The sequence below is a fragment of the Grammomys surdaster genome, unplaced genomic scaffold (assembly GCF_004785775.1).
Source record: "Grammomys surdaster isolate TR1022 unplaced genomic scaffold, NIH_TR_1.0 193, whole genome shotgun sequence".
NCBI classification, from domain to species: domain Eukaryota; kingdom Metazoa; phylum Chordata; class Mammalia; order Rodentia; family Muridae; genus Grammomys; species Grammomys surdaster.
Window position 1 is genome coordinate 8780779 of NW_021604638.1, and position 23599 is coordinate 8804377.

A 23599-nucleotide genomic window follows, 5' to 3' on the forward strand; every position below is an offset into this window, starting at 1 on the left:
TGTCTCTCTCTCTCTCTGTCTCTCTCTCTCTCTGTCTCTCTCTCTCTGTCTCTGTCTCTCTCTCTGTCTCTGTCTCTCTCTGTCTCTGTCTCTCTGTCTCTCTCTCTCTCTGTCTCTCTCTCTCTCTCTCTCACACACACACATACACACGGAGGGGAGAGAGGGAGAGAGAGAGAGAGAGAGAGAGAGAGAGAGAGAGAGAGAGACAGAGACAGAGACAGAGACAGAGAGACAGAGACATAGACAGAGAGAGAGAGACAGAGAGAGAGAGAGATCGGTAGGTATACATGCATGCACAACACATTGGCCGATAAGAGAAAAGCCTCACGGTTTCCCAGGAAGGCAGAAGATGCCTGGCTCCCTTTCTGCTCACATGCTAGTCCTTAGTCCCCAGAGCTTCCCTCCCACAAGCACTCTGCATGCTGAAGAACATCGGACTTCTGCCAATTCTCTGTTAATTGTTTCTTAAAAATCAAAGCTGGTCAGTCAACTCATGGGACTTTGGTAAAGTCTTACTTAGCATGAGTGAGGCCCTACTCAATCTCCTTGATCCAAAATGGGAGGAGGAGGGGAGATTTCACACATATTAGAAGACTGGGTGTTTTTCTAACGTTGTATTACCTTGTTCTTTTATTTGACGTATCTGTCTCACTGTTTCCTTTAAAATGGCACATTTATCTGGTTTGACATTGAAGCTGTCAATATCACTAAGATTTGCAGATATCAGCTCGGCCAGTTCTTCTATATACTTGCTCTCCTGCTCCCGTCTCCACTTTTCACCACTGTAGACAAGACTGGAAGATGGAGAAAAGCCACGACTCACACCTCTCAAGAAAGCTTTAAGCAGAATCTACCCCGTATCACCCATTAGCTTTGTGTGAAATAAACTAAACCCAGCCAACAAGAACCATCAGATGTGGTAGCACAAAGCATACACTGAAGAAGTCCCTGCAGCCCCCCTCAGTGCCACCTTTGATTAGCCTCTGGCCTTAAGAAACACCAACCCCAGCTCTCCCATCCATCACCTACCCTTGTCCTGGGGCATCACAGGGCAGTTTGCGTTTTCGAGACTCAGCGGCCAGCGGATCCAAGGAGCTTTCACCTAGTCCACTCATCCTGACCACAGATCTGCAACTACGAAAGAAGAGGTGACAAGATTAAAGCATTAAAACATGTATTGTCTATGAAGATGTCACACGGTAGAATGGCTGTATCCTGTGGTCCTGGGGTGTTTCTGTTATGAGTGAGTGTGTTTGCATAAGCTTAGAGCTCAGATGCTTTGTAATTATGCTGGGCATGGTGGTGCAAGCCTCTAACTCCAGCATTCAGAAGGCTGCAAGATTAAGGATTCCTAAGTCAGGAAGATTAAGGATTCTGGGTAAGCCTGGTCTACATAGCAAGTTCTAGGCCAATCAAGGCCCAGTGTCAACATACATTTCACAAAATAAATTATGTTTAATAAATGACTATCAAGACTTCAATCTTGAAACAATTCTAAATTTTATTTATATCCAAGTAATAAAAGCTTACCCAATGATTTGGTAAAAACACTTCAAGTAATAAGCCCAGACTAGGCTTTAAGATTTATTTTATTTTCTGTGTATGAGTGCTTTATCTACATGTATATATACATATGTATACTTGTGCACATATATACCATGTGCATACAGTGGCCGCACAAGCCACAAAAGGCTGCCAATCCCCTAGAGCCGGAGTTAAGAGGCAGTTATGAGCCACCATGTGGGCATGCTGGGAACAGAGCTCATCCTCCAGACCCCGGGGTTCTTTCTCTAGGTAGCACTTCTGTCCACTGGATCATTTCTCCTCCATTGTTAAGTCCAAGTTAGCCCAGAACTATACCAACATGACTGAAAACTATCCCTTGTCCTTCTTGAAGCAGAGGTGCAAAGCCAGATACACTCTACACGACAAGGGTTGCCCTAAGCCACACCGCAACCATTATTTACATACTGACTGCCAGAAAAATAATGTATCTTGGTTAAGTTCCAAACACTAAGACGATAAATACAAGGTATTTCTTTTTGAGTTTATAATGTGAGGGCTCTATTAAGCCTCATTTACTAAGGCTTTCATGTGTGGTAAACTCTTGCTTGAACATGACAATCATTGGTTTAAAGAATCTCAAGCCTCCAGTGTTACATCTAATATTTCAGCCAGCCACCCTGCAAATGTGCCACTAGGTGGCATAATACTACCAGAAAGGCCAGTTTAAAAAAAACCCACATGATCAAACTTAAAATATGTAGGTCATATTTGTTTTGAGACAGGGAGGGCCTCATCGCCCAGACTAGCCTGGAACCCATAGTTGTGGCTGGCCCTGGGCGCCAATCCTCCTGCCTCTGCTCATACTGGGAAAACAAGCACTTGCTGTCATACCTGTGGTCATGCACACCGTTTGAGCCCTCTAGAGAGTCATGTAGACAGACACACAGAGTTGAAGAGGCAAGTGCGAGTCTTTCAAAAGACAGAACTACAACAAATCTAGCTGTGTTACCAATCAATTCAAAGGGTGTTTTTTTGTTTTTTTGGTTTTTTTTGGTTGGTTGGTTGGTTTTTCGAGACAGGGTTTCTCTGTGTAGCCCTGGCTGTCCTGGAACTCACTCTGTAGACCAGGCTGGCCTCGAAATCTGCCTGCCTCTGCCTCCCAAATGCTGGGATTAAAGGCGTGCGCCACCACTGCCTGGCTAAAGATTATTTTAACTTAGTCCAGATTTCTACACAGTATCTTCTTGCCCTTGCAAGATGTGGGCTCAAGCTGCAGATCCCAGTGAAGAGCAGTTCTTGTTTGATCTGTTCCCTCTAACAGGTCTGACTTTGCTGTGAAATACAGACCAGTGCACAGCACACAGGGAGTTCATAAATGCCACCAACAGCACAGAACAGCAGTTCAGAACACCTTTCTATGCTGCCAATCTGATCTGTCTCTGTGTCACTCAGAAGGACGTCTATGACAAAGTTCAAACTGAACAAGAATCTGAAAGAGACTATGTGGGCGGATAAAAACAGTCCCCGCCTTTGTATACGTCACAGCCAAGCTCACCAAGTATACAGCAGGAATTGAGCATCAGGAGTGGTGCCAATTCACTGTAGCTGAATGTGACAAAGACTGACAGTGGCTCCCTCCTCAAAAAACATTAAAATTTCGGTATATGACTTAACATTAACCAACTTCCTTTTTTGTTATCTCAGGGTTCAGACAGGAGAAAAGGCTTGCCAACTAGCCTGAAGCACAAGGACACACTTGACCAAAAGGAAAGAGATAGTGAGAGGGCTCAGAGGGCAGAAGCACTTGCTTCTGTTCCTGGCAACCAGAGATCCGTCCTGGACCCCACAAGCCGGAAGGAAAGGACCCATGTTTTCTGTACTCCATCTGTAGGCTGAGGCATGTGTGCATGCACAGGAACACAAACATTTAAAAAGAGATTAAATGAGAAATATCAATTCCAGTGTTCTGTTACAGCAAGTTATTTTAAGGCCTGAGAAAAACCTAATGATAAAGTAGCAGAGACTGGTTAAGTCTTTCCCTTTTCCTAGGTTACTAGAGAGGGAGTGAGTGACACAGAGCAGCATGGCACTGAACTTCTTACATACACTGGGTGATTATTCATGATGATGGCCCCCACCACACATGTGTGCGATTAGTTCTGTTTTACAGACAGGGAAGTGGCTAAATAGCTTGCCACTAGCACCATAACTAGATCCGGAATGAAAGAAGCTATAAATATACTCCATAGCCAACCAAACAATCACCAAAGCAAACAATTTATCCCATAAGTCCCACTATCTCCAACCAGGTAACAAAGCTTCTCAGCAAAAACATGAAGAGCTGTAACATCTGCTGGATAGGGGCATGAGGTATGGGGTCTGGGGAGTTAAGGGTTACCTCCACAGGCGTTATGCCTCTCCCTAGTCCCCACTGCCTGAACCATGCTCTGCCAGGCCCAATACCATCCTGACTTCCACATGACTTTTTCTGAATAATCTTTGTCTCAAAGAGGCCCATTTTCAAATGGCATGTTCTGGTTTCCTGCAGTTGACAATCAGACCTCCAGAAATCACAGGGTAGAAGGAGAGAATTCACAGCCTCCCAGAAAGAAGGACAACTCTTAGGAGTTGTCCTGTGACCCACACACACATGCCACAGCACAGGCAAGCCAACATATTAAAACACTTGTTCAATCTCAGCATTCAGGAGGCAAAGGCAGGCTGATCTCCTTGTGAGTTCAAGGCTACCTTGGTCAACATTTCAAGTTCCAGACCAGCCACAGCTACACAGAAAGACCCGTCTCAAAAAGCTATTAAAAAATAATAAACGAGCTGGGCGGTGGTGGCGCACGCCTTTGATCCCAGCACTCTGCCTCCCGAGTTCGAGGCCAGCCTGGTCTACAGACCGAGTTCCAGGACAGCCAGGAGTATACAGAGAAACCCTGTCTCAAAAACAACAACAACAAAAAATAAAAAAAATAATAATAAATAAGTTGTTCCCCACCCAATATAAAGATTGTAGGCTACAATTTAAAACAGTATTTTTAAACTGAATTAAGAGAGCCAAAATAAGAAAAATAAGACATTCAGTAACCATATAGTAAAATCTTTTAATCAAGTTAGAAATAAATGCTCAGGATTAATAAGAAAAGAACTGATGTTCAAGGAGAGGTGGTAATTGCACATGAGCACACACATAGAAATAGTAAATGTGAACAAAATTATCAATTTTCATCAATCACAAAGAGTAAGAAAGAGAATCCCATCACTCATTGTCCGAGTGCCTCTCAGTGAAACAGATCATCTGGTCAGCATGGATACTATGTGAGGTCAAAGCCGAGCAGATAAGCTGACCCCACACTCAGCAGACACATGTACACACTGACTTATCAGACAAGCTAAGTAAAGCAAGGGAAGACGAGGGCCTCGGGCCCATCTCAGGGCTGACTCAGTATGAGCAGGACCCTCCCAAGTTTCCATCTCTGAATTTCAACTCCATTTCCTAAAAATAGAAATCTAGCATTTTTACAATGTAAAAGTGATTAAAAACCCTGTTTCCAACAGCAAAACTTAACTCAGTGTTTAGCAGATGTGGGCTTTTGTTCAAATAATACTGCCACCTATTAATGTTGTTTTAAAAAGTAGATCTTTGAAACCAGAATTCTGGTGTATGATTTTAATCCCAGCACCCAGAGGGTAGAGGCAGGCAGATCTGTGAGCTCTAGGCCAGCCTGGTTTACAGATTGAGCTCAAGTCCAGCAAGGACCACAGAATGAGATCTTGTCTCAAAACACAAAATAAAACAAAAACCAAGTTAATGCTCATAATTGATCTTTTGAAAATATGTATGAGTGTCTTGTATGCATGTGTGTCTATGTACTATATGCATGTAGTGTCCAAGGAGGGACGGTAGTTACAAATGGTTTGTGAGCCACCATACATATACTGGGAACTTAACCCAGGTCCTTGAGAGGAGTAGCCAATGCTACCGAGTCATCTCTCCAGACCCCTCATAGTTAAAAATGTGGTGCATGCCTTTAATTCCAGCACTTGGAAGGCAAAGGCAGGAGAGGGAGAGGAGGAGGGGAGGGGAAGAGGAACTTGCAGCCCCCTTCCCGAAGTCAGAGTAAAGACACTGACAATATAACCCGATTAAACTGAAAGTGTCTTTCACTATACAGCATTCTTAGTAAAATGGTTTCCTTATGAACTGCCAAAAGAGACTCAGGATTCTTACATTTCTTCATAAAACAATTTATCAAAAGCCCAGACAAAAACACATGCATACAACTAATTAATTTTTCCTTCCTTCCCAGGACCTGAGAAGCCAAGCCTGCAGAGTGATGTCTACAACTGCAGGCAGCAGAGTAACATCTGTGTGGGCTGCCGAGTCTTCTGCAGTCAGAGCATGCTCCTGCAGCAAGCCAGTGTGATCTGCACACCAATGGTACTAGGAGTCGGTAGGTTCTGACACGTGATGCCTATGCCAACCACACAGCGTTCCTTTCCTTAACCAGCCTGCAACACATGCTTTACTCCAAACCCTTTTCAACTATCATCACTAGCAAATTTTTAAAAGCTAAGAACAAAATTAAAGCCGGGTGGTGGTGGCGCACGCCTTTAATCCCAGCACTTGGGAGGCAGAGGCAGGCGGATGTCTGAGTTCGAGGCCAGCCTGGTCTACAGAGTGAGTTCCAGGACAGCCAGGACTACACAGAGAAACCCTGTCTCGAAAAACCAAAAAAAAAAAAAAAGAAGAAGAAGAACAACAAACTTAGAAGTCATTTCCACTCTACTCAGCATGCCTTCCTTCAGAATCTTTCCACAGTTGGTCTACGGGGCTCCGTTCCCTACTCCCCTTCTACATGCTGGTCACATTTCAGGATATGGAAATTAAAGAAGGGCTGGCTCGTAGATGACATTGCGAGAGCACTGTGTGTAGATGTTATGTTTTTACTCCGATGGTCTTAAAAATGGTGAAACAGAAAATTCCACAGAAATGAGTCAAGCCCCCTACAGCATCCATCTTCAGATGCTTGTGTACTTGCAATGTGTTTGATATGCACGCCCACTAAGAATGCAGTTTCTCATTATTAATGGTAAGTTGTTTGAAAATGTGACCGTGACTAAGGCTCCTGTTATCCTGGATCACCGTCCGCTGCCACGCACTCCTGTCTGATACATACGAATCCACAAAACAAAGACCTAAATGGGGCAATTTTGAATCCACCAGCTGTATGCACTGATCACACACAGCAAATTTACGCAAGGCTAGAAGTGTAGCTTTTCAATATTAACTTCCAAATGGCACTGTGCCTTAGTTTTTCCTTTTGAGACAGGGTCTATGTTCCACTGACTGGCCTGGAGCTTGCTACATAGACCAGATAACCTCACAGAGGTTTTGCCTTTACCTCCCGGGTGCTTTACCTCCCCGCCTAAGATTCTTTTGGGAATAGATTTAGAAACAAAGAATTATAAGGAAATAATTAAAAGTTTAGCCCCTAAAGGGTACGACCATTTATAATAGCTGTACATTATTTCATTCTTTAAACCGTTAGCCTAATATTTAAGCCAATTACATTTAATTTTCAAAACTAGGTACTTGAGAGGTATAGTATCACTGACTCAAAGGCTTGTTTTGTATGGTTATTCATTTGGGATGTTGGGGGGTGTTGAACTTAGAGTCCCATTCAAAGCAAGCATTCTACCACCTGAGCTGCAACCTCTGTCCTTAATCCATGTGTGTGCATGTGCGTATGCATGTGTGTGTGTCCACTTTGAATAAAACTCATTCATGAACAAAAACTAAAATTTTAACCAGTTCTACAGAAAAATGGTGACTGCGTTAAACAAAGGTAAATTCGGGGCTCGAGGGCTGCTCGGTGGTGGGAAGCACTTGCTGCTCTTGCCAAGGACCTGGGCTCTTTTCTCAGCACTCACATGGTAGCTCACAGCTATTTGCAATCTGTCTCAGGGGACCCAACATACACACATCATGCACAATACACACAGGCAGGCAAAACATTAGTAACCATAAAATAAATATGACTTTAAAAAGATAAATTTTGCATTCCAGGAATAATGCCACAGTTGAATAAAAAGTTAAAAATACTTTAAGTCTGAGAACAATCTGGGCTATTATAGAAAGACCCTGTAACACACAAGTATTCATTACATATTCCAAAAATGTCACACTTAAAGGAAACTACCTTAACCACTGGTCTGACTTCAGGAATGAAACATGATTGTAAACACAAATTTTCTTCTGAAAGCATTCTGTGCACCATGGAAGTACACACTTAGAATCCTAGCACTTGGAAGCTCAGGCACAAGGACTCACCAAGTTCAAGAGTCCACTATGAGCTCCAGAGCAAGTGCCAGACTAGCCAAGGTATCACAGCCAAAATTGCACCTCAAAAAAACTTAAAAATGGTAATAATTAAGTAACAAGCTGCTATTGTTTAGTTTCTTTTGGGAGTAAGGGGCTGGTACATGTGCCAATAGTATGTTAAGGCAGTGCCTCCTGTTTCTGCTGCTACATCTGCCTGCCCATGAACTTCAGGAGGATTCTCCTGTCTCCACTCCCATGTCACCTTAGGAGTGCTGGAATTAGGTGTATGCCATTGTACCTGGCTTTTAATGAGTGTTATGGCAACAGAACTCAGGTGGTAAGACCTTTACCCACTGAGCAATCTTTCTGATCCAAATGCTACTTATATTGCAAATAGCATACTCAAAATACTGAAACAAAGTAATAACTGTATCAATACTCTTGCTTTAGTAAGTTCACCCTACATTTCAAATCTATACATCACTATCTGCAGTCTGCTTCTCATGAAAGATGACCTCTTAGAACTAAAGGCGCTGGAGGCGATAGCTCATACCTGCAACCCTAACACAGGAACTCTGGCACAGGATCACCAAGACCTCCGTGCCAGCCTGGGCTATATGGTGAGTTACAGGCTATCCTATGCTACAATGTGAGACTATCTCAAAATAATGATAATAGCAAAATAATTAAATTAAAAAGATAAGCCGGGCAGTGGTGGCACACACCTTTAATCCCAGCACTTGGGAGGCAGAGGCAGGCAGATTTCTGGGTTCGAGGCCAGCCTGGTCTACAGAGTGAGTTCCAGGACAGCCAAGACTACACAGAGAAACCCTGTCTCAAAAGCCTGGCCCCAAAAAATAATAATAAAATAAAAAAATAAGGCAGTTAGAAGGGGACATATTGGGGGCTCTCAGGGGAGTTAGGAGAGTTGTTGAGAATGTATATGATCAAAAACATTGCATACACATGTGTCATTCTAAAAGAACACATTTAAAATATTCTTTTTAAAAAGGCTTTTTAAAAAGCAGTCACATCATTCAAGTAAAAATAGCTATGTCTTTTCCATTTGTAACAAAACCACGTAAATGGCCCTAAATAGAAGAGTCACCAAAATTACAGTTCAAGTTTTAAAGTGTAGTCATAAGCCTGAGCGTAACAACTGGTTTTAAAGGTTTTGAAAAACTAGAGTGAGAGAAGTGTACGGCCCACGCCCGTAACCCCAGCACATGAGACGGGAGGAGAAGGTCAAGGTCATCCCAGCTAATGTAGTTAGGCAGAGGATCAGTATAAACTATGAGACCTCGTGTCAGAAGAAGGGGGAGAGAAAGCCTGGGGTGAAGGCTGAGAGGCACTGCTCAGCAGCAGAGTGCTTGCCCAGCACAGGCCTGATCCTCAGAACTGGAGGGCTGAGCACAAAATGGGCTGCTGTCACAGCAACAGAACTTTACATCAAGCCCAGATCTGAATCTAAGTCCTCAAGAAGCCATGCCAAAAAAGGTGAGAAAAACTAATCATGCAGAGCACAGTTCAATCTAATAACCCATCATTACATTTAAAGTATGTTGGACCCCTTATCGTCATCGTCGTCATCATCATTGATATTTTAAAGCTAACCAAGGGGGCTGGAGAGACGGCTCGGCAATTAGGAGCACAGGCGCTCTAGCAGAAGACTTGCAGGGAGGGGTGTTCAAGTTCCAGAGGCACCAAGACTCTAGTTCTAGAAGATCCTCTAAAGGCAGTGCATGCACGTGGTGCACAGACATGCAAGCCAGCCAAACTCCCAGAGCACATTAAATAAACATTGGATAAACAAATATCCAAGAATACATACAAAATTCAGTAATTCGAAAAATTTAACAGGGAAACAAAAGAACAGCTGTGTAGCATTCAAGGACAGACACACAGAGAACAAAAATAAAGACCTAAGAGTTCAAGTACTGGGTTCAAAAGACGACCTCAGACATACATCATAGCACATAACATACAAAGCACTGCTTTAAATTTGAAAGCGCATGGTGTGTGTGAACAGTTCGTCTGACATCTGAGTGCCGGTGCAGATACATACATACCATTTATCACTCCCATTTAATCCTCAGACAGTGGGCTAGAAGGGAGAGCTCAACTGTAACAGAGAGAAAACACGGTTCACTCCAACCCATCAAAATAGCAAGGGAAAACAAGGACTGGACTGCACTGCACTGGACTGGACGCCTAAGCTATGGTACTTAACTCTTCCTCACAGACTTGTCCTCCATATCAGCAAGCCACCTAATGCTGTACAAGAACTGCCATTAGAACCGGCTGGATTGTATCTCTTCTGGTTTTCTTTTTAAAAGAAAGAATATTAGCCGGGCAGTGGTGGCGCACACCTTTAATCCCAGCACTTGGGAGGCAGAGGCAGGCGGATTTCTGAGTTCGAGGCCAGCCTGTTCTACAGAGTGAGTTCCAGGACAGCCAGGGCTACACAGAGAAACCCTGCCTCGAAAAAAAAAAAAAAAAAAAGAATATTGGGTGTTGGGGGGTAGGGAGACCATAAATATGACCAAACTACATTGCATTAAATTTTTTATTGTTGACTCGGAAAGGTCAACATTCCCAGTAATAACCCTCACCATACCTACTGAGGCGTCATCCCACCTTCCACACAGTGGCGGCCAACGCCGCTGAACTCAGAACTGCAATACCACTGCAGAGGCAGGCAGATCCGAGGTCAAGGCCAGTCTGGTCTACGAGTGTGAATTCCAGGACAACCAGGACTACACAGAGAAACCCCGCTTTAAAAAAAGCCAAAACAAAACAAAAACACGAGAAACTTCATCCTACTATCTAGTGGACAAGAGACAGAAAACAGAAAAAACATGGACTTAGCAGGTCATCGATGGCACATCCAAGACTGGACATGTTTAAGTTTGGGATGAGGAGTGTTTTGGTTTGGCTTTTTTGCATATAAGGTCTGTGACCCTGGCCATCCTGGAACTCATCAGAGACCTGGCTGGCCACCTCAGCCTCTAAAATGGTGGGGTAACAACCTGGGCTAAATGACAAAAAAGGGATTATGTATGTATCCTTCCTTCTCCCCACAAACACCTCCTCCTTTAAAAGGTACTGTTAGCATTCAAGCACTGTGGTGTGCACCCATAATAACAGTGCTCAAAGGGCTGAAGGAAGACAGTCACTGAGCTCGGGGCCCTGTTATCTTCTCCAGCCTGAGCAACACAGTAAGACTCTCTTATCTGTTCATCTCAAGAGCAATCTTGTGTTTTTGAGTAGGGAGAAGCAATTAGAAAGAATCTACATGAAGAACCAGATATATCAACCACAAAAATGCACAGTTGGAAGGAACCCGAGATCTGTATACAAAATGATCATTATGCAAATTTACAGAGAAAGACCACAGCCCTGCCCTATTAGCCTCCATACTACAAAACTGGCTGTCTGGGCTTTCTGACTTTATGCTGAGAGTTATGATATCTAAGCAGGCAGCTGGAAAGATTAATTGAGCCATACACCCCAAAAAAATAAGCTTAAAAAAACAGTTAATGGGGGGATGGGATAGGGGGTTTCTGGGTGGGGGAAATGGGGAAAGGGGATTACATCTGAAATGTAAATAAAATATCCAATAAAAAATTTTTAAAAATGGTTAAATAGTTTGGCTCTAAGACAGCATCTTTTATAAGCTTCCCATCGGTGGGGCTTATATTTTAGTAAGGTAGCACAGAATGAAATTAACGAAGGCCAGGGATAAGGGCAATCTTTACAACCTGGTAGCCAATAGCCTCTGACATTTTTGTTCACATTGATTCACTATAACTGGAACTTCTAATGAGACTTTGCATGGAGAAAGAGAACATGATGTATTTAGGGGTCAAAGGACAACTTGGGCACATCTCCCCCCTCCATGTGGGTCTCAGCAGCAGGTGTCATGACTAGCTGAACTATCTTACAAACCCTTCAGGAGAACTTTTAGAACTAGAATTTTAAGTTAAATGTTCTACCCATACTAAACTATTCTACCCACATTGTATTTATGTATCCACTATATTGTGAGGGTTCACCCTGACTGACAGCTCGGTTGGAATGAGCCATCAATCAGTGCCTAGAGTGGCACAGCACACCTCTGGGTGCATCTGTGAACTCTCTTCCAGAGCTGCCAAGTGGGCAGCAAATGACAGGGTAAAGACCTATCCTGCCTGTAGGTGGCGACATCCAAAAGGCCAGAGGACCAGGCAGTCTAGAAGCTCAGAGGACAAGCTCTGAATCAATTCTTTAGTATAAACAATACAAAACAAAAACAAAAAACAGAATAGAAAGGTTCCTAACTGACTTCGGTGCTTAGGCTGTGGCTTAAACACATGAAGCATTCTCAGCAGGTGGCAGGAACACTGAGCAGTAACCCAGCCACTGTCCCTTGGTTTTGGGGTTGTTGGGTTTTTTCTTTTTTTTTGGGGGGGGGGGGGGAGGGTGCAACAAACAGGAAAATGAACACAACAAACTCCGGTAGCAAAATTACAGCAGCAGATCCCAGAAGCAGCGAGGACAAGAGTAAAGGCAGTGTGAAATCATCATGCTCTTGACCTACAGAGGACTAAAGTTAGAAACAGAAAATGGAACAAAAGTAAAAGACAGGAAAGTAGCAAAGCAGATAAAGCCGGTTTAGTAAATGTACTGAAGGAGGGGGGAGGGTGGGATTCAAAGCCCCAGATGTTGGGGCTAGCAAAGCAAGAACTTGCAGGAAAATACAAACTTCACTAGCTAGGGAAGGCGCGCCTGCTTTCTGGGCAGTCAGACAGGTTTTCTATCCTCATTTTACTATTCTGATGTACTACCAAAGGTTAAGAACCCGACAGATAAAATGTTATTTGTCTGCACAAGCAAACTGAGAAAAATAGCAAACATGGGTTGGGGTTGATTCCAATTTGGTTTTTAGACAGAGTTCACCTTGTAGCCCTGGCTGGCCTGCCTCTCTGAGGACTAAAGCATGCACCACTGTGCCAGGCAGATTCCAATCTTCACCAAAACCTTTAAAACATTCCCAGAGAGGTGGGCAGGGCTGCTTTCCCTCCTGCCCCACTTTGAGTGTTTGTCTGTGTACTGTAGACGGGCACACCTGTGTGTTCCCTCGGCCTAGGCCCACCTGCTCAACCACCATAAGACACGGAGAAAGCAGAGCCTCCAGGCAGGTCAAGTGAAAAGGAAAATTACATCAGGGGAAGGAAGCACAAGAATTACCTGCTGGCCTGGTCAGTAAGGTCGGGTAGGAGCTTAGTTTTATCGATCTCGGAGTCCACTGTTCAGCAAATCTTTTGACCCTAAGGACAAAGGAAGGGGGCAGTTATTGTCTTTTCTTTAAATTAAGCATTAGCATCAGTCCCATCTCTCCCCTGGGTGTGAGAAGGCCACCTCGAACACAACCTCCTCTGGGAACCAAACTAGATGCCTTCTTTGCCATAGCAATACTTGTGATTTATTTTTGTTAAAAAGCACAGCATTCACAATGTAGAAGACAGTGGGGTTTATACTGTGCACTACCACTCACTCTGATGCACAAGAGAAAGATCGACCTGACCTCAAACTTACTATTGTAATTTAATTCCTTAGAAATGCAAGTTTAGTTCTAGACAAACCCAATCTGAAAGATACAGAAAGCAACAGCCTTGGCTTCCCAAAACAACCTTTGAAAAGACAGTTTTCTGAAGTGACCTTGTGCAAGAAAATTTCAATTAAATTCTTGCTACACATCTGCTGCATGCCAGGACTGTGTTGGCACATGGCAATATAAAGAATTCATGGACCAGACATGGTGGTGCACACCTTTATTCCCAACACTTGGGAGGCAGAGGAAGGTGGATCTTTTTCAGTTCAAGGCCACCCTGGTCATATAAGGAGGGGAAAAGGTGGAAGGGAGGAGAAAAAGTTGGGGGGAAGAGGGGAAGTGGAGGGAAAGGGAAAAAAGGGGAGGGGAAAGGGAAGGGAGGGAAGGGGAAGGAAAAGGAAAAAACTCACAGGAGGATGGGATAGGTGGCTCAGTAGTTAAGAGCTTATATAAAGCATATCAAATAATATTCATATATTATATCAGAATATTAAAAAACTGAGTTTGTTTCCCAATACCCCCAACGGGCCACCCTCAGCCACCTGTGACTCCTATCTTACATCTCTGGCCTCAGATAGCACGGCACTCACATTCAAATACACATACACAATTTAAAATAATAAAAACATACTATAAAAATAAAAGTCATAGTACCATTATTAGCAGTGGGTAAGCAGAAGCAGATACAAGCAGGCACTAAAATGCTTTCAAACAACAATGCCCTGAAGTGAGCCTCTGATGAGCACCATGCCTATGGACAAGAGGATGGACAGGGAAAGGGGTATAAGCACCACAGAGTGGGCAACCCTGAAGACTACTAAGATGTAAAAGGGCTCTTGGGGGCTCCCAGAGACTGAACCGCCGACCAGGGAATATGCATGGGCTGGACCTAGAACCCCAGCACATGAGTGGCAGATGTGTAACTTGGTCTTCATGCGGGTCCCCCCAACAACTGCAGTGGGGGCTGTCCCTGACTGTGCTGTCAGCCCGATTGTGGATCCTGCTCCTCTAACCGGGCTGCTTTGTCTGGCCTCCGTGGGAGAGGATGTGCCTAGTCCTGCAGTGACTTGATGTGCCAAGGTGAGTTGATACCCATGGGGGGTTGGAGGACTTCCCCTTATCAGAGGGGAAGGGGAATAGAGAAGGGGAGGACTATGTAAGGGAGGACTGGGAGGCGGGGGCTGCAATCAGGATGTAAAATGAATGAATAAATTAATTAATGGGGGAAAGATGTAAAATGAATACAAATTCAAAACTGTTTATCTCTGCCAAAAATAACGAGTGAAATCAGCCAATTTCTGCAAATATTACCTAGATTTACAATCAAAACGCCTGTTAACTCCTCACACTGAGAAGAAAGAAACAGGCGCAGTCACATGGATCTGAAATCCAAAACCTGCAAAGGCCAAGGCAGAAGGTAGTTAGTCCAAGGCCAGCCTGGGCTATGTAGCCAAATCCTCTCAAAAATAAATTATGAGTTGGAGACATAAATCAATGTGAGAGCTTGCCAACACGTACAAAGAAAAAATAGGTTCAATCTCAGGACCCCCCCCCCAAGGCAAACAGGATTAACACAGTTTAGAGAATGTTTTTATTTATTAATGTTGAAGTCAAAGAAGAACTTCCAGATATCTGTTCTCTCTCCTGTGCCATGAGGACCCGGCCCAGCAGCTTATCTGTCTTGACAGCAAGCTCCTCTACCCACTAAGCCAACTCCAATAATACTTATATAATGTCGGCCGTCTAAAAGACAGGATGCATGATGAAATACATGAAGGTAGCTAAAAGTCAAAGTTTTTAGCTCGGCACATCCAGGAAGTGAAGCCATGCATTTTGCTCAAACACAGACTACATGTAGCCTCAGGGGAGACAAAAAGGATTTAAAAAAAAAAACTGTTTTAAAAAAAAAAACGCTAGGTGTGGAGGCACACACCTTTAATTACAACACCAGGCCAGCCAGTCACACGGTGGGACGCTACCTCAGAAGAGCACAGAGCTGGGGAGCATCGGAGCAACAAGAAAAAAAAGAGACCACCGAATCCTAGTGGCAGAGCGGTCTATGAACTGGCCTCACCTCTTTGCTGAGGTTAAGTTAGTAAGGACCTAGTTACAGAAAGGAACCAGGCTTGTCAGCACGCTGCCTGCAGCTGCTTGCTCTACAGCTCCTCCCTCTCCCTGTCTCTCCGTCTCCCTCTGCCTCACCCACTCTCTCCCTCTCTGAAAAGCTGCGTACAGCCCTGCAGGATCACACAAAATAAATAGGGGGTGGGAGTGGGGGTGGGAGGTGAGCAGGCTCCACCAGTAGAAGGCTTTCCACAGGAACTGCTACAGGGTCAAAAGTTTACAGTGGTTTCAATTTCACCTTTTAGCAGCCAATCAGCAAACAGAGACTGTGCTGACCCTCGGGCGGCAGGAGCATTAACTCCCTGGCTACCAGGACTGCTGCTGCTGCTGTTCCTCCCGGGCTTCTCTTAAGAAGGAAAGGTAAAAAAAAAGGCAGCGGACACCCTAAGTTCAGGTGACTAATTTATTTTAAACTGCTGTTTGAGCAGAAAAATGATTTGATAATTATCCCTTTTCTCCTTCAAGTCAGGGTTTCTTAATCTTAGAGCATCTAACAAACCAACCGATAATGATATAAAGACAAAGAAATAATCAGGGTAGGTTAAGAAAAGTTTTTCTTCCATGAGGCTTCAAATTCTACCAACAAATGATAGGCGATGATATCCATTTAGTTCCCTGTAAATGCTTTAAGAAGAAACTCGATAGTGAGGCCCATATAAAGTGTTTAGGCTCTGACTCCCTCAGGTCACTGATACAACTGTAGTATGCCATCCTTCTCAAGAGGAATTTACAGAAATGGGGCTAGAGCTTCTAAGGGGCCATTTGCTTCCCTGTGTTCTCTCCAACCCTCCAGGACCCAGAGCAGCCCTCTGTGAGCAGAACAAACTCAAAAGCAAAGCCTTCTGGCAGAACTGTCCTCCTGATTGCTTTTTATATAAATTTCCTACAAAATGGAAAAAATCAATACACTAACCCATTCACTACCCCCTCTCAGTTTTATACTAACAGTGAGCAGGCAAGATGGAGAGGGCAGGGGAGGCACAACCACAATCCCCAACCCAACCCCCAACTCCGCCCACCCCTAGTTCCCATTCTCCTTCCTCCTCCCCAGGGCAATAAGGAAGCAGAACAAGAACATTGAAGCCCAAGAGCTGGAAGCCAGCATGGCAATTTGGGGTTGTTTCAGTTTTGATTTTCTCTATTTTTTGCTTTTTTTTTTAAGGGGGGTGGTTGTGGGAGGGAGTTTAAGACAATCTCTCTCTATAGCCCCAAATGGTGGGAAAACAGCAGCAATCCTCCTGTCCCAGCTCAAAGTCCTGGGATTATAGGTGTGAGCCACCATTCCTTGAAGCACTCAAGACAAACAGCTGTACAAACTCTATCAAAATGATCTACTAAATCCTAATTTATAGATAAGCCAATTTATATACCAACTGGCTGAATTTTAGCAGTTCTACAAGTTATTTTGAGACCCATACAGGCACCACCATTGGCTATTAAAACTATCCAGGATACGATAGTAGGTTCTATCCAAACCAAGATCATCAAATACCAGCTATTTCTGAAATGCAATTCGTTACCAATATATTATAATGCCTTGCTTGCTACACAATGACCAGAGGCCAGAGTACATCATACTGTCTTCATTACACAGAAACTTGATATACATGTTTCAGACCATGAATAAAATCAATGATATTGTAACTTCAAATTAGAAAAAAAAGTAATACAAATAATTTTCTAATAACTTCCAAACCCACATGATATAAATTTATAACTAGAAGTCTAATTTTAAAATACATTTAGTTTGTTCTTTTAAACATGGCTTACAGAAGTGCATGTGTGCATGCAAGCGCATGTTTAATTGGGAGAATTTTCTCTTTTTACAGGATGGCCTCATTTCACAGGAAAATGGATGCGTCAAAATTTTACATCAAGTCAGCATGTTAGCAAGAATCTTTTTTGTGTGTTCTGAATTTGATTAATACAAGCCAAGGTCACTTCCTGAACAACGCCTACCACTGCAGCTGCAGGCAAAGACTGGCATGGCATGAGGCTGGAAGAAGAGAGAGGGTGAGAGCACTTATTTACTTATGAGCAAGTGGGTTCCATTTCCACACAGAATCTTGGCAAGAAAGGATTGGCAAGACTCTGAGAACCTGGTACATAAAATATTTCTATTTTTTACACAGAAATATTAATTCAATATGCATAATGCTCATGTCAACATTATATCTAAAAGGTCCTTCCTGACAATGTACAAAATCCATTTAATCACTTAAAATGATACAAATAATGCCAGACAGCAAAGTAAACTAAACTAGCAGTTACAAGATGACCAAAACCTATTACAAAGGCCTAAAGGAAGACAAGCTCTTACAGAGCAGGCTCACAGTTCCCTCACCCCAAACCAGGAAAGGCCTAACTCAGAATTAAAATCCAAAAATTTTATTTAGAAAATAATTCATAAAAATTTATCCTGACATGCAATTGAAATTTTACCTCTCAGCATTATGCAAATGTTATGTCTTTTTTAAAAAATCTTTAAAATATACATCAATGGCAAGCAGAACAATCAGTGTCAGCCAGCACAGCTAGGAAACCTAAAACGCACCACACACTCCATCTGTACCACTCTGCACCCACACAGCTCAGTGAGCTGGATAACATACAGACCAGGCAGAGTCAGGAAGAAGTCTGCATCTTCCTGTAATTTTCTATAATGGCCATCTATAAAAGGATTGTGTATCTCATTTTATTTTTCAAATAACAATCAAACTATGATGTTCCAGATACGTATAGTCACCAGAGCACCCATGTGGTTTTCCTGGTTACTTGTTTAATGTATGTTGTTATTTTTAAATTTTTTATACAATATATCTTGACCATACTTTCCCCTTCACCAGCTCCTTACAGATTCTACCTATAGATGTGAGATTTCATCTCATTATGACCTCATGGAACTCCTGCCGTGGCCTTCTAAGTGCCCACCACCACACCCAAGTGCATTTATAATGATTGTATAACACACAACTCACTATTAAAAAAAAAAAAAACAACTGAGGGAGGGAGCCTAGGAAGAAGATAGCTCGACGGTCAAGAGAGCACTCACTCACGTACTACTCTTCCAGAGGACCTGGGTTCAGAGCACCAACATGGTAGTTCACAACTCTGTTAACTCCAGTTCCATCCTCTTCTGACCTCTGAAGGCACCAGGCACACTTGGTAAAAAGACATACATGCAGAACAACCAAACACAAATTAAAATTTTAAGGGCTGGAGAGATGGCTCAGCGGTTAAGAGCACTGACTGCTCTTCCAGAGGTCCTGTGTTCAATTCCCAGCACCCACATGGTAGCTCACAACCATCTGTAAGGGGATCCAATGCCCTCTTCCGGTGTGTCTGAAGACAGCTACCGTGTACTCATAAATAAATCTTTAAAAAAAGAAAAGATGCTTTAAAAAAATTAATAATATATAAAAATTAAAATAATGACAAAAGCAGAAGTTTACACTGTCTTCAAGTAAGCCCAGCACTCTGAAAACAGGCAGGGAGCTTCAGCAAGTTCAAAGCCAGCCTGGCTACCTAGCAAGAGCCACCTAAGACAAAAACGAAACATCTTGTCAATGTACAGAAGGATATTATTTCCATTCTCTACATAGACTGGGAAAACGACTCTAATCTTTCTGGCTGCCCCATGCTTTTTCTGATAACTTAGATGCATAATCAACAAAAGGACTTTCTATATCATGTTAGGAAACGGAAGTCAACCGTGTCCACACAGAGATGAGGCCCTCCTAGACTCAGAGCTATTCGTGGCAGTGGTTAGAAATCAGCTTACAAGAACTGAGCACGTAACACGCTGCTCTGGGGGTTGTGGTTGTTCCTTTTTCCATGGTACTGGAGGCTGAGTGAAAGACTCTGAGCAAAAGTCCGTACCAGTCTATATGACAGAGCTTAGTCAGTACCCAGTGTCCCAACAGGAAAGGGGTCTTCGGCATCACTGACTGTGGGACCATGGGGCTCTGGGCCTGTGGGCTTGGCCTCCTCTGTTTTCACTACTCTATAGGCAGGTAAACAGTTTGGCCATCATGTGCCACTAACAGGATGTGCTAGCAGCCTAGCAAACCAAGGGACAGGTGGTAACTGGGAAATTTGTCTTCTTCTCAAATGCACTGGGTAAGCATTTACTTCAGTTCTAATCCCAAGAGCACCCCTTGACTTTTTGTTTGCTGTTTGCTTTTGGCTTAGTTGTATGTTTTTGTTGTTACAGGATGAGATCAATCCATGTCACATTTTTCTAAGTTTCTGATAAAAATGTATTCTATTTTTGCTTGTTCATATTTTTTTTAATTGTGTAAAGTAAGTGATTTGCCTGCATGTATTCTGTATGTGCTCTGTATTCAGAGGCCAGAAGAGGGCACTGGACCTAAATCTTCAACAACAACAACAAAAACAAAAGAAAAAAGGCTCCCCCACCCCCTTCTCCAGCCCTATATATTATTGTTATATTTTGTGTGTGTGTGGCGGGGGGGTTACCTTCATGTATATCTGTGCAGATGTGTACAGTGTCCTCGGAGGCACTGGGATCTTATGGGACTGGAATAACGACTTTTGTGAGCTGCCATGTGGGTACTAGGATTGAACCCAGGTCCTCTGGAAGGGCAGCCAGTGCTCCTAACCACTGAACCAATGTTCCAGTGCTACAGCGCATGCTCTTAATTGCCCTTTCTTTTGAGACAAGCCTCACCTTGTAGCACTCAAGGGCCTATAACTCACTATGTAGACGGGGCTGACCTGGAACTCACAAGATCTGCCTCCCCAGTGGTAGGATTAAAGACATAAGCCAGCACACTTGACATCACGTATTGGTTTTAAGTGTGGGACTTTTATTGTCTTTATTCAGCCTAAGTTTAAAATAAGACACATTACTTTGGGAGCAGATTAACCAAGAAGACTTGAGATACTATCTCTAGCCCTTCCCACTTAGGACACTGTTTGTACATGTGAGGGGGAAAATGCAGTCCACGAGTTCAGAAATACATATGCAGTAAGGGGCTGGGGAGATGACTCATTAAAGTAACATGTTCAAAGCCCCAGCATCCGTGTAAAAAGCCGAGCACAAGCCCATAATCTCAGAGCACCGGAAAGACAGAGAAAGTTCCTGGGTTGGCTACACAGCTAGTCTACCTGAATCTACAAACTCTGGTTCAATGAGAGTACCTGCCACAAAAAATGAAAATAAATAAAGGCACCCAATGTCAACCTCTAGGATGTACACCCTCAAACATGCAGACAGACAGACATGCACACACGCGAGACATGAGAGTGAGGTTTGGCATGGTGTTAATCACCTGTAATCCAGCACAAATGGAACTGAGGCAGGAAAATTACTCTTGGTTCCAGACAAATGGTGGCACTCCAGAGTTCCAGGCCAGCCTGACTGCAGTGGCAAGATGCCTTCAAAAACCAAAAAAATGAGGCACTGTGGCACATGCCTTTAACCCCAGTACTCAGGAAGCAAAGGCAGGCAGATCTCTGACTTAGAGGACAACCTAGTTTACAGATGGAATTACAGGGCAGCCAGAACTACCCAGAGAGACACTGTCTCAAAAACAAAAGAAAAAGAAAAAAGAAAAGAAACAAACTGCGGCTGGAATTTGTCTTACTGTTTTTCCTACTGCTGTGATAAACATCTGACCAGATCAACTTAAGGAAGGGTGGGTCATTCTGACTTGCTTCCAGCTGAAATGAAACTACAAAACGATATGTGTTTGCCCTCAGTTCTGCTTTCTGTATAGTCTAGGATCCTGCGTGCATGTGTTCAATGGTGCCTGTGGGTGGGTCATTCCATATCAACCTAGTCAAGGTAACATCCGCAGGCATGCCCAGATTCCCTGTCTCCTGAATGACTCTAGGTATCAAACTGTGAGTAACCATCCCAGGACTTCGCTCGGGGAATCAAGCACAAGTCTAGCACATGAGGACCTGGCTCAATCCCTAGCATCACGACAACATTAAAGATTAAAATGAAGTAAGGGCTAAAAAGATGCCACTTGCTGTTCTTCCACGGGATCTAGGTTCAGTTCCAAGCACCCACATGAGCGAGCTCACAATCCACCTATAACTCCCGCTTCAGGGGACCTGGCATCCTCTGCACGCCCATGGCATGTTCTCAAGACACATACATGTATGCATACATTAAAGTGACTCTTGAGGGACAGGAGATGCCCAGTGCTACAAAGCACTAGCTGTTCTCCAAAGAACCGGCAGCCACACAATAGGTCACAGTCACCTGTGTCTCCAGCTCCAGGGTACCCAACACCTTCTTCTAACCTCCTCAGACACCAGGTACTTAGTACCCATACTTAGTACACAGATATACATACAGGCAAAACATCAATACACATAAAACAAAATAAAAATGAATCTTAGCTGAGCAGTAGTGGTACATGCATGCCTTTAATCCCAGCACTTGGGAAGTTTGAGACTAGACTGGCAAGACAGAGAAACCCTGTCTCCCCCCACCACCCCCCACCCAAAAAAAAAGGGGTTGGGGATTTAGCTCAGTGGTAGAGCAAGGTCCTGGGTTTGGTCTTCAGCTCTGGGGAAAAAAAAAAAGGCAAACAAAAAGCTAGGCAGTGTTGACACAGACCTTAATTCCAGCACTCTCGAGGCAGAGTCAGGCAGATCTCTGTGAGTTCAAAGCAAGCCTGGTCTACAAAACAAGTTCCAGGACAGCCAAAGCTACACAGAGAAACCCACTCATGAAAAAAAAAAAAAAAAACAAACAAAAAAAGTGAGTAAAATATTTTTAAAAAAATAGTACGATGGGGGCTGACTGCTCTTCAGAGGACCTGAGTTCAATTCCCAGCAACCACATGGTGGCTCACAACCATCTGTAATGGGATCTGATGCCCTCTTCTGTGTGCCTGCAGACAGCTACACTGTACTCACATACAAAAGTCTTAAGAAATATACTTTTTTTAAAAAGTATGATGGAAGCTGGAGTAAGCTCAGTGGTTAAGAGCCCTGGCTGCTCTTCCAGAGGACCTGAGTTCAATTCCCAGCACCCACATGAGAACATATATAATATTTTGTTAATATTCACAGGTGGTTCACAATCTGTAATGGGATCTGATACCCTCTTCTGGTATGTTGGAAAACAGTATACTCATATACATAATAAGTAAATCTTTACAAAGAGAAAACCACTCTAAGCTAACCATCATATGATATAATTTGAAGTTTGTAGATGAAGAGTAAGCAGAATAACTCACTGACTAAAGTAAAACACAGGAATCCACAATAAGCATACAACAAGCACAGCATGCAGAGAAGCTCTTCCTTGAGTGGAGAGGCAGACAATAAGCAGAGGACTACAGTAGCTAATCTATCAGCATTCCAAAAAAAATCAGAATTACTAAGTTAGGAAGTGAGAACCCAAGGAAGCTGAAGAGACTAAGTGAAAGTTTAAGGGGCTGGGCTAGCTGCATAATCATGCACTCAACAACCCCACCAATGATACAGATAGCATCTCCTCTTCGGTAGCCAACCTGCAGCAAGTGTCCAACAACCCAAGCTAATATGCTTAAAATGGGAAAGGTAGTGGTGCTTGCCTGTACTTCAGCAATGGGGGAAACATCTGGCTATGTCCCAGGTTGGAGTCCAATCTGAGAAAAGCCATGTCTTACAGCATTATTTTCATGTAGCTCCCCAGCCCACATTCTGGGAACCACGCCTGTCACTGCATGTTTATCAGCTGGACCAATGGTCCTCATACAGGCTGTGAGTGCTGTGGCTATCTCTCAATTGTGCTATGAACTTAAAACTAACCTGAAAATTGAGCATTTTAAACAGTCAAGCTCATAGATGCTTTCCTATAACATGCAAGGCCTTGAGTTCAATCACCAAAAGCAGACGATTATTAAATAAAAAACAAGCCGGGCGGTGGTGGCGCACGCCTTTAATCCCAGCCCTTGGGAGGCAGAGGCAGGTAGATTTCTGAGTTTGAGGCCAGCATGGTCTACAGAGTGAGTTCCAGGACAGCCCGGGCTATACAGAGAAACCCTGTCTCAAAAAACAAAAAAAAAAAAAAGAAAGAA

General features: G+C 43.4%; 1 protein-coding gene across 4 annotated transcripts in view; it reads right to left on the bottom strand.

The window, feature by feature from the left end:
- Positions 1-23599, bottom strand: part of Ncoa3 (nuclear receptor coactivator 3) — an 87889-nt gene that overhangs the window by 27374 nt on the left and 36916 nt on the right. For 3 of the 4 annotated variants that reach the window (XM_028769501.1, XM_028769498.1, XM_028769497.1), the window contains exons 2-4: positions 13067-13146; positions 1030-1134; positions 622-794 (exon numbers count right to left, since the gene is read on the bottom strand). In XM_028769501.1, the coding sequence (XP_028625334.1) occupies positions 622-794; positions 1030-1115 (259 nt within the window). In that variant the 5' untranslated portion in view covers positions 1116-1134; positions 13067-13146. The remainder of the gene's footprint in view (positions 1-621; positions 795-1029; positions 1135-13066; positions 13147-23599) is intronic. The other variant, XM_028769500.1, reaches the window with a different exon arrangement.